The sequence below is a fragment of the Lepisosteus oculatus genome, chromosome 8 (assembly GCF_040954835.1).
Source record: "Lepisosteus oculatus isolate fLepOcu1 chromosome 8, fLepOcu1.hap2, whole genome shotgun sequence".
In the NCBI taxonomy this organism is placed as follows: domain Eukaryota; kingdom Metazoa; phylum Chordata; class Actinopteri; order Semionotiformes; family Lepisosteidae; genus Lepisosteus; species Lepisosteus oculatus.
The window spans coordinates 13,867,718-13,879,458 of NC_090703.1; the positions used below are offsets into that span (position 1 = coordinate 13,867,718).

At 40.2% G+C, this 11,741-nt stretch overlaps 1 protein-coding gene across 4 annotated transcripts in view; it reads left to right on the plus strand.

Annotated features, from left to right (window-relative positions):
• The window catches only part of fermt2 (FERM domain containing kindlin 2), a 40,327-nt gene extending 29,515 nt beyond the window's left edge, over nt 1-10,812 (plus strand). For 2 of the 4 annotated variants that reach the window (XM_015350744.2, XM_006632417.3), the window contains 8 exons: nt 929-978; nt 1,657-1,781; nt 2,785-2,891; nt 3,157-3,378; nt 6,227-6,247; nt 6,745-6,869; nt 7,154-7,295; nt 8,268-10,812. In XM_015350744.2, coding sequence (XP_015206230.1) covers nt 929-978; nt 1,657-1,781; nt 2,785-2,891; nt 3,157-3,378; nt 6,227-6,247; nt 6,745-6,869; nt 7,154-7,295; nt 8,268-8,441 — 966 coding nt within the window. In that variant the 3' untranslated portion in view covers nt 8,442-10,812. The remainder of the gene's footprint in view (nt 1-928; nt 979-1,656; nt 1,782-2,784; nt 2,892-3,156; nt 3,379-6,226; nt 6,248-6,744; nt 6,870-7,153; nt 7,296-8,267) is intronic. The other 2 variants (XM_015350745.2, XM_006632418.3) reach the window with 1 other exon arrangement.
• The last annotated feature ends 929 nt before the right edge of the window (nt 10,813-11,741 follow it).

The following is an 11,741-nucleotide window of genomic DNA, read 5'->3' on the forward strand; positions in this document are numbered from 1 at the left end:
CCATTTTCTCCATAATTGATTCATGTGCGTGTTAGTGGCAGTCAAGTCATTAGTCTGGTTTAAAAAAGTCTTTTAAGGTCAACTGTGCTAATCCAAATAAGCGGCCTCTTCACTCATCTGTCCTTCTTAACCATATTTATTTGACCATATTTATATTTTTGTATTCATGCAGTTTACATTTTTATAGCGAATACAGGTGAAAAACTGCAGATAGGGCCAGGTGAGGCCCACACCTTGTTCCCCGATTGCACATTTTGAACAATTGTATTTTGAATCTTGTTACGTAATTCGTAAAACCTTCAGAAATTTTCAAAAAAACACATTTTATTACAAAGGAGCTTTGTTCTTAAAGCGTTTTAGCCAGGGCATTGCTGAATTACTAAAACTTTCCATTCATACAAAATTGTTGGATTACGCTTTTTCTGATGAACAATGATCCTCTTCAGAGCACATCTCGGGGAAAGGTTTAAGAGCAAGAAACTACTTTTTTCCTCCCGAGATATACATTTTGATATTGCCAAATCTGTAGAAACCACTGACTTATCAATGATGCGTGTGCTTCCATTTTACTGTACACAGTGTTACAGGCAACATGCTCTAGTATTTTTTTTCCCATTTACAGTGATGATGAATGATATCTGTATTTCTTGTTGTGAATTATTTTTGGTAATAGTCACAGGTTCATGTTTAATCCCCCTCTTGTCAAAAAATTTTCAAAGCAAACCTAAACACACTCCTTACGGACATAAGTGTGTAACGTAAGTTAGTGCTAGGAATTGTGCTCTTCAGGTGCTTCAAATGCCTACAAGAAGGAAGAACATCTTAATAGTGTTATTTTGTGTTCTTGCAAGGTGTAATTATTACCATTATGAATGGTGTGTGAAAGATTGACATTTTCTTGAAAGGCTTAATTTATTTTGTTTTTTAGGGAGATATCACGTCTATTCCTGAACTTGCTGATTATGTCAAAGTTTTCAAGTAAGTATAAAGTCTTTCAGAGGCCAGAACTGATTAGGGTTTTTCTATGGTGTAATTTTAATTCAATGAATGTTTTTATCAGAAACCAGGCAACCAGTTATATGCTGGGCTTGAAGTGCAGCCAGCTGTTGGAGGCAGATATTATAAAAATTAAATGCATAACTCTTCCAGACTAATACCAGTGGAGGGAAATTGTAATCGGAGAACTCACTTATGTATTCCCTATTGAGTATGAGCAGCATTTATGAGTCTGGGCAGTTGTTATACCATTGTTACATGTTTGCCATGAATCTAGCATAAGACATTTGAGTCATGCTATTGTGATTTTAAAGACATCAGAGGCCATGACATCTTCAGCTTTGAGTACTTTAAGTACTTAGTCAGGTAACAACTGGAACTGGAGTTTCTGGTTGAATGGGAAGGGGGATTGTTCCCTTTTAAGTTATTTTGAGGAACATTCCTTTAACATTAGATCTCTTCCCTTTTCAAGATTTTCTTCACTGCCAGCTTACACATCCACTCAGTAGTGAGTTCCCTTTCATTTCTATGCTGACTCAAGATATTTGTCTCCTGAGCTATAAAAACTAGTGAAGATTTTTTTTTAGTGCCTTTTTCTTGGCTCAAACTGAAGGAGCAGTTTCCTGTAGTGGCCTAATAGGTTTTTTTTTTTCGTTTCAGACCAAAGAAGCTGACACTAAAAGGCTATAAACAGTACTGGTGCACTTTTAAGGACATTACAATTTCCTGTTATAAGAGCAGGGAGGAGGCTCATGGGACACCAGCACACCAAATGAATCTAAGAGGTGAGAGCAAATTTGTTTTGGGGCTGTTCAAGAACTTGGCTTCCACGAACTCTATATAGAGTATTCGGTAAACCTTATATGCAAAGTACATGGCTATCCTGAAAAAGCCTATTTAGCTGCTCCTTTTAAAGTAGAATCTACAAGCATTTAGTACTAACATCTCTTTTTGCAGTTGTGAAGATAGAAGTAATGTTTTCTCCAAGAGACACGTTTTTCTGGCACCATTGCAGTATTGAAGCCCATACCTTGTACTTTTGCAGTTTATCAGCAAGAGATCCACATACTCCAAGCCATTCAACTTGTGGATGAGCCAAATTACTGCAATAACACAAATGAGTGGTGAATTTAATATCGATCTATATTGATTATCTAGAACGGCAGAGAAATGTGGAATATACCTTATTTGCATGGTAGAGAAACCATATAACGCAACTTGAATCCTCCATTCATGTCGGCTTACTGAGTGGTTGTCTAAAACCTTCAAATACGGGAGATTTATGTGGTTTCCACCCCTCTAGTTAATCAAATGTTTTTACATTTTTAAATTAAATTCATTAAGGTGAGTGCAAAAGGTCACATTGCAACCAGTCTTCATTTGATCTGCTAATTTACATGATTAAACTAACCTGCATGTTGCATCTACAGTCAGACTTCCATTTTTGTATGTTCTTCTGTTTTTTTAGACTAATCCACGTTTTGTGGACAGTCAAAGTCATTTCCTCCCATTTTAAGTAGACGGTTATATAAAGCGTCAGTAGTTGTGGTTAATTTTATACACCACTCATCTATAAGCTTCTCCCCAATAATTATTAATGGAAACATCTTATGGTTATATGTTCTGTACTGGGTTTTGTTTAAGGCTTCATCATAGTGCATCCTTCTTCATTTGGTCTCCATTTCTCGCTCTTAAAACTGTTTAGTATCTTGACTAACTGGCTATCTGTGGAATTGTCAGTAGCTTTTACACGTCATCCTTGTTTAATATTCTCCCTTATTTACCCAGGTTGTGAGGTGACACCAGATGTCAACATCTCTGGACAGAAGTTCAACATCAAGCTGCTGATCCCTGTGGCTGACGGCATGAATGAGATTTGGCTGCGCTGTGACAATGTGAGCATAACACTTCAGTAATCTCACTTCAGTAATCTTGAGCTGCTCGGAGCTGTTCTGGACTCTCCTTGCTGCCTGCTTGATTACAGTCACAGGTTTCGCAATTTTGTGCTCATTTTGCAGTTTTGATGGCCTGGCCTTGTAAACTCCTCCAAACGTTTCTGGTTTTGGTTTCAGTAAACTGCATGAGGGCATCATCTCTCGAGGAAGGGAATGTTTGGAATAATGGTTTTTAAACTTCAAACAATGTTCTGTTTGATGACAGGAAAAGCAGTATGCCAGCTGGATGGCAGCTTGCCGACTGGCATCTAAAGGGAAGACGATGGCAGACAGCTCTTACAATCTGGAGGTCCAGAACATCCTGTCCTTCCTCAAGATGCAGCATATGAATCCTGACCCTCAGATGATTGCTGAACCAATCAACACTGACATCAATCCAGAGTGCCTGGTGTCGCCACGCTATCTCAAGAAGTACAAGAACAAGCAGGTAATCATGGATGGAGATGCCACTACAACGTCGCTGGGTATAAAGAGGTGACCCTGGCTAACCAAGCGTTCATACACGGCTGTTCGAGATCTTTGGCGCACAGGTATCCCTAAACTACTGAGGTTTGAAGAGAGTAAGGGGAATTGCCATAAGAACTGAGTTTTTAAACAGGCTGATAAATCCACTCTCTTCCCCCCAGCTCCAGAGGGTCACAGAGTCCTGCAGCCTTATATAGGAGTGAAGTACGTCTTGCTGTAACTGCACAGTCTTTCTGAAGAAAGACTGCAGGTCAGCATGACGATGAAGACTGTGAGGCGGGAAGTTGTTTACACTGGAGTCTGTTTGATGGCTCCCAGCTGCAGCCGCCCCATCATATTTGGATGTGTAACATCTGTCTCTCCTCTGAAAGAATGCAGTGCCAAAAAATGCCATTTTCTGGGAGGAGTGAGGAATCCCACTGTGCCTAAGAACTCAGCTGGGTTTGTTTTGTCCCACGCAAGACATAGGGCTAATGTGTCCTGCAGGTCAGAAAGGTTTGCATAGTTCTTGCTGATCAAGAGCAGTTAATTACGGAAAGTTTGTTAGTGTTGGTATACACAGTATGAAGACAGAGATCAACACGGAAGCTTATATAGTCAGATCTTTTTGTTCTTGGCTCAACTGATAGGAGTAACAGGGTCAATTTTATTTCAGCCGAAGCATTTCTGATTAAGCTTCTAGAATGTTCTTTTTGATACATGGATTTCAATGAAATTTAAACAGGGTTTTAAGCCTTTGAGCTGTAACCAGGGCATAAAATCATAAATTGTCAGGCCAACACAACAGAACATGGAGGGTTCTCACAAAACCTGAAATGGGGAAACGAGCTAAAGATGAATAAATTTGAAGGTCTCCAATTTTGTGGGAGGAAATAACTTACCAACTAGTCAAACCAAAAGCAAAACCCTTTAGCTGGCTAATGTAACAAAACTTTATACACAGAGACAAAAATTGGTTTAATTTTGTTATGCACTGCTTCTGAGTGATGTTAATACTGGTAGTTGATGGAATGTGGGGTTTTTAAATGAGCAAACTTATGGTAAGTCAGTGGGACAACGGTGTTTCTGCTGCTACGAAGATTGTAATGAGTTTACAGACAATGACCGAGTCTTTGCACAAAAGAAAAAATTGATAGTCTGGTGTCCATATCACAGCAACAAATGGAAAGTGATTAGTCAGCACTTAACATCTGAGAAAAAACCAATGGACAATTGTGGCTGTTTTTCCATTTCCTGCCTTTGAGTGCTATAGAACAGAGTAAAGTACAGTCAGTGTACTGTGCAGTTGGCACGGCTCCAGGTTTATTTGCAGTTGATCTTCTGGAGAGGGCATGCAGCCACGACATGAAAGCACTGGAAACATCAGATCGTAGAATGCTGGGGACTGCAAAGGGGGCAGGGGGAGACCATCAGGAAATGAGCTGCTCTTGGAATGTGGCTCTTCAAATTAGCCTGGGAAAATGAACAGCAACTATCAGCTGCCTGCAAAGTGTCCTATTATTTACTTAGTTCTTGCTGTCTTCTATTGATTTTACTTTCAATGCCAGAAAGGAAGCAGGAGCATTGAGATCACGTTCTTAAACAAACATCCTTATGAACTAGATAGGGTATTCACAGCTTTACTTTTAAATACCCACTTCAGACTGCAGTGCACTTAAGAGGTCTGTGATGCCTTAGTTCATACTGCCCTCTGCTGGAAGATAGCATCACAACATTGACCAAAGTGGTTTAAAGGCTGAGAAAGTTTCTGATTTTGTCCACATTAGTGTTGTTTTCTAAAAACACTGAAGCACAATTATTAGACTTGTAAAGAACTAGACCATCAAATGAGCTGTGGATTGGAGTGTTATATTTCACTAGAGGACAATAAGCAATATGGAGTCATACTGGAAGTAAGCAGGGAGCTCCTTGTTTCGATATATTGCTTGTTTTAAAATTTTGACCCAGAAAACAATTGATTCATCGTTTTAACATGCTACACTTTTTTAAAATGTTATATATTCTTTCAGAACATATCACTAAATTGTAAACCGTTGCACAAATTCACATTTTTTTCTAGGCTCACGTCAAAGAGCTCTTAAACCACACACAGGAAAATGAGGAATTTCAGATAGACTGCTCCAGTTTGCCCACATACGAGCCATCCAGCTCTTGACACATCACAGACCACATGGCTCCATGCAGGAGGCTCAGCGCTCAGAGGAGGAGAGGCACATCCATCACTGACAACACTGCAACCCTGAAAGTGCCAGGGAAGTCACAGAGGTCCTTGTGTTGGGTGGAACCAAACCAGAGTCATGTCCAACTATTCCCACTTTCCCTTCTGCACTATTGGCCAGTTATTCCAAAGCTTGGGAAATTCAGGTTACATTTGGCAGGTGACATGATCCACGCTTGAACCCATGATGCCTGAATTATATAGCTTAACCTGTTCTCGGGTAAGCGCCTTCAATGGCTGACCATCTCAGGGACCAAATGACTACATCGATGTACCGACATCCTTAAAGAATTTGCACAGCATGGGTTATGAGTGTTAAAAGGGTATTTCAAGTGCATTTCCAGGGAAGGTCCTACTCTGAGCTGTTAAGTGGGTTAGGCTATGGCCATGTTGGAATCTGCTTGGTCACAGTAGGCTATATTTGCTGCTTCCTTTTCTTGCTGAAATCAAATGCATGAGTCCTGGCTTGAACATCTTGTTTTGTTTCTGCTATTTGTTTTGCAGCAGTTTCTCTGCTTGATTGCCTTGTTCTCACTGCTTTTTTCTTTCTTTCTGCTCCTCCCCTCCTTTCTGCTCATCCTGCCATCTTCAGCCAGGCTATATAAGGGACTTGGTAAGTGAAGTCATCGGATTAAAGTGGCACTGTCAAAAAGCCACCATTGAAGCAGTTCCAAAAACCCGCTTCGTGGGTTAAAATGTTTATAGTTTGAGCAACTTCAAATGAGATAGTGTTAAGTCATTGCACAGAACTTGGTGTCAGTGTAAACTGACCAAAACTGCAGTCTTCTGTGGTATTTTAACGATTAAAATGGGACTGCGACACTGTGGTTTACCATGGGTTCAGAACCGAAGGTGTGAGAACTATGAGATTCACGTGCTTATTTGTGTGGCCATAGTATTTTAATAGGTACGCTGCTATTGCCGCTGTCTTGGTATATTGTAAAGACCCGTTCCTTCTTGTCCTATTGTGACACCACACTGCAATCCTGAGAAAACCGGTGTACATTCCTCACAGTTGAGCTTTGATGCTCCTTTGCTGGAATTGGCTATGTGGGGGTTCCCTCAGCTGCGGAGCAGGGGTTTGTGATGCTGCCTGTGCTTCCTTTGCAGATATCTGCCAGGATCCTGGAGGCTCACCAGAATGTTGCCCAGATGAGCCTCATTGAAGCCAAAATGAGATTCATCCAAGCCTGGCAGTCGCTTCCCGAATTTGGCATTACGCACTTCCTTGCTAAGTAAGTTTCTGCCAAATGAGGCTTTGTGAAAGAGTATGTTTGTAAAGAGAACATCCGTGAGCTGAAGACATGAACGGTCTGAGGTCAACACGTTGAATTGCTCTATTCCAGTTCTCACATTTGTGGCGGTTTTTAACTACGATAGGATGCTACCTGAACATCTTGCAGAATTTATGCACAAACAACATTTTGGTGGTTGGTCTCAGAGTCAGTTCATATAAAATAGCTGTGAGTTTTGTGCTGCTTTTGTTTAGGCTTTAAAAGGAAATGTCTCACTGCCTCAGGTTCCAGGGTGGGAAGAGAGAGGAGCTGATAGGAATTACCTACAACAGGCTGATCCGCATGGATGCGAGCACGGGAGATGCCATCAAGACTTGGCGATTCAGCAACATGAAGCAGTGGAACGTTAACTGGGAGATAAAAATGGTATGTTACTGGTGCTTATGGCTAAATATCCAGTAATTGAAGTAATTATAATCCTTATACTTAAGTTTAAGGTGCTTTTCTGGACACTTCACTCAAAGCGCTTTACATGAGGACTCTCCTCCACCACCAATGTGCAGCCCCACCTGGATGATTTGACGGTAGCCATAATGCACCAGTACGCTCCCCACACACCAGCTAGCAGTTTGGAGGAGAACAGAGTGATGAAGCCAGTTCATAGATTATTAGGAGGCTATGAGTGGTAAAGGCAGGGGGAAATTTGGCAGGGAAAACATCTGTACTCGTTCCCCCAAAAACCCTCCTTGGGATTTTGAATGACCACGGAGTGTCAGGGCCTTAGTTTTACATCCCATCCAAACAAGGACAGCACCTCTTTTTTTAAAGTATAATGTTCCCGTCACTATACTGGGGCATTCGGACCCCCACAGTCCATAGGGTGAATGCCTCTCTAGGGATTTCACTAACACCTCTTCCAGCAACAACCTTAGCTTTCCCAGGAGGCCTCCCATCCAGGTACTGACCAGGCTCACACCAGCTTAGCTTCAGTAGACTGTCAGTGGTATTCATTTTCAGCTAGTGTAGAGTTTTTTTAAAGTGAAGTACAGTTCACATCCTGTTTATAATGAGTACAAACATATGTCAACATTTTCCAGATGTCTTAAAAGGGGCTTATTTTGGTTGTCTAAAAGCTTTTCATGGAGAAATATTATTTCTGTGTAAATGAAACTTTCTTCAGAACCTAAACTTCTCAGAGTTTCCACCTTCTGCCTGTTTAGAACATAGCCATCAGTACCTGAGCACTATTACTGAAATATTAGAATTATCTGGGTATCTACAGTAGTGAATCACTTTTTTTTTTTACGATTCCATTTGCTTTGTCATCGTATTCAGATGTGAGGTCAGTCAGAGCAGTGAGTGCCTCTGTTGTAACGGTTGTTTCTTCCTGGTTCCCAGGTGACGGTGGAGTTTGCGGATGAGCCTAGCCTCTCTTTCATCTGCACGGAGGTGGACTGCAAGGTCGTGCACGAGTTCATCGGTGGGTACATCTTCCTCTCGACGCGTGCCAAGGATCAGAACGAGAGCCTGGATGAGGAGATGTTCTACAAGCTCACCAGCGGATGGGTCTGATCCAGGAGGGTTAAGGGAAGAGGAGCAGGGTGGAAGTGGAAGTGGGGTTCTACCGTGCGAAGGATCCGGCATGGTTGGGCCATTCACTTCAAAATGAAGCCATTGCGTTAACTTGACATGTATTTAAACACTAATCATACTCTGTCACAGTCCAGATGAACAGATGACAGCTGGGAATACTCAGACCTCCCATGGTTTCAGTAGCAGGTGCAGTGATTGACCAACAGGTGGAGCCTGCTGTTGAAAATAAAATAGCCTCTCGCCAGCTCTCGGCAAAGCTTCTGCTGTGTGACACGTCGGAGAACTGTTAACTCTTGTGTGCTCCAGAATTGTCATCGTTTTTTGATTCGCAGTTCTTTGATTTGCAGGACAGTTTAATTTGATTTGCAACCATTATATAATTACATTTATTTGCCCAAATGACAGATTAATACAGAGAAATGTTGCCAGTACCCATCTCACTGTTCTTATATCTTTATATAGCCAGAAATTAACCAGTCCCTGCTAGTTAAAGATATCTTTTTGGCTGTGTTTTTGTTTTGTTAGTGCTTTTTATACTGCCTGTATAAAGTAACTACACATGTCCAGTTAAATTGTTGAATCTTTCCAGGTTATGTTTTAATGTCTGCATTGATTTATGGCAGCAAAAATTCCTCTCTCTCCAGGCCATTGTTCCTGCACTTGAGGCTTTTCTCCCTATCCTCTTTTTAAGCTCTAAACTCATTCTGTTTAGGTCAAAAACATACTAAAACTATTTAAAAATTTTAATATTCATTGGGATTAGTTGAAATTGACAACTGTAGCTTGGAATCTATGGGCTTAAAACCCCATTGTAGCAGTTCGAATTGAAAAACATCACTACCACATTTTCCAGGCCTTTGTCACAGTGGATCTTGGAAAGAGGAGTATTCTAAGAATGTGAGCTATAAACATCAGAGTTCTTTATTTAGCTTCACAGTTGCTCTGCTACAGCTCAGTAGAGATTCTAGCCTTTTAAATAGCTTTTTTTAATCCACCCCTGCCCTTTAATGAATGACCAGACCTTTCTGTGTACCTGCAAACATCAGCCTAACTTTGGAGATGATGGTATGAGTGGACCTGAGTCACCAGTTATTCCCGAACACAACAATGTTACTGATGTTTGTCAGAACAACTACAATTCCAGTTTGTCCATTCCATCAAGCTTCTGTGACCTCAGCTGAACTTGTCTTGTTTTCCTCTTTCCTTCCCCTAATGGTTTTTCACTAAGCATGTAAAAATCTGCATGACTTTGGATCTCTAGGACAGTGATTACTTACCATATCCACCAGGCATCGTCCCTGATGTCCTCCTAGAGAAGATGCCAAAGGTCTCCAGTGGTGGTCTGAGAGATTTATGGTTCAGATGCTTCCCCAGTTGTGTGTTCTAAGCGGCTGTTACTACAAATATTAGAGCATTGCTCAAACTGGATTGTGAAGGGTTTCTCTTTTTGTTTAAGCTCGTTGACCTATTAATTTTTCCTAGCCATACTTATTTTACACCGTATAGTATTATGCAACATCATTGTATTACTCACCAGCAGTGTCACCAGTTTTAAGAAGAAATATGCAAAGTCCATTTTATTCTCTATATGAAGGAACGCTAAATGAAGTATTCGTTTTGTGTAACTAATGTAAAAACACAAGTTTTATATAATTGTACAGTCTTTTTTTGAAGTATAGTTTCACAGAGGACAAGAGTAGCCTTTGGTTTTGTGTAATATGAAGTTCTGTGCCTGCCAATGTTAAGGTCTTATGAAGTTTTTTTTTTTAAAGTATATATAAATATATTAAAATGCTGGTCTCAAACTCCAGGTCTAGATATTTCCCCATATTTTTATAATAACTTTTTTATGTAGGGTATCTGTATTTATCTTTGCATTCTGGAACTGGCACCTACTCTTCCATTACTCTTCGAGATCGTAGTATGTCAGGCTTCATTGTATGCATGTCTTGCATTTGGCTCTCAAATTGTATAATTCCTCCTCACACACTCTTGTTCCTAACTAAGTGTTTTAAATTGAGAAAAGCTTCTCCTTTTGTTCAAACACTCTTGCCTTATTCTCTGACAGTTCATTGTTTTTTCATAGCACCATTGGGTAGCATTTTTTTTTTATTGGAAGCTGTATGCTCACCAGAATACAAAAGCATGAAGGAGCTTTTTTGTTTATCCCTGGAGTTTGAGACTTCATGCCATAGAATGAAGTAAAAAAATTGCAAGCTTTGCCTCTTTAGTGTTTTCCTCTTTATAACCCATTAGTTTTGTGCCTTGGATGTTCAGGACAGTAAGGCATGGCCTGTTTTTAGACTGTAAAAATGCATTATTTTAAAAAATAAAAAATAATTTTTATTTATGTTTTAGGTGCTTTATTTTTGAGATGCAGAAATACAGTATTAAGCTTTTGTGGTGTCTTAACATGGCACTAATCTTACCAAGGCAGTCTCCTTTGAATATTACGGGTGATCGAGCCATAGACAGTATTAGTCTGCCAAGAGAATCCCTGAAATCGACATTCATTTTTTTTCAATGTGGTTTGTTGCTATGGAATAATTTGACAATAAAATTAAATTGGTTATTGAATTGGTGTGCTGGCTGAATTGTCCAAAACAGCTTATTAGAATGTGGTTAAAGAGTCATTCATTTTCATACTAGGACTTTTTTGTGCAATGGTACTCTCAGCCAGCAGGGAGCAGTATGCGATTGTCCTGTTTTCCCAGTGGAATGACTGTAGAGCCTTATAAGGAAATATTGCTTTGCCTGTAAAACTGTAAATCTCTGACCTTTATAATAATGATAGAAGTGGAGCTGTGGAAGAAGTAGTTTTTTTAAAGTAACTTTTGTGCAGGATGCACTTGAGAAACATTTACAGTGTTTTTGTTTGCAGTCTCTGCGTACGTTTACCAGTTCGTACGACTCTCTGAAAGCCCTACGTCTTCAGTCTCCCGACGTTGATCTTGAATTCCTATTAATATTTGTGCATTTGTTAACTTTGTAATGCTGTTAGTATCACATTTGATTCCACTTCTTGTTAAAAGCGAGGATTCTTATTGCAAATGATTGTTGGCATTATCAGAGCACGTTGAGAGCCTTTGCTTTCAAACCATCCTCTTACAATGGAAGACCCAGGTATGATTTCAGTGGTGTGCTGTCAGCTGAAGGATTTCTGCCAGGGATTGGTGGGTGTATTTATGAACGCTGGGGTGCTATGGCGTCATCAATACCATCTTGAAGGCAGAAGCTCTTATTTTAAGTACTCCTGATTTTATTTGGAACTCCTGTTCA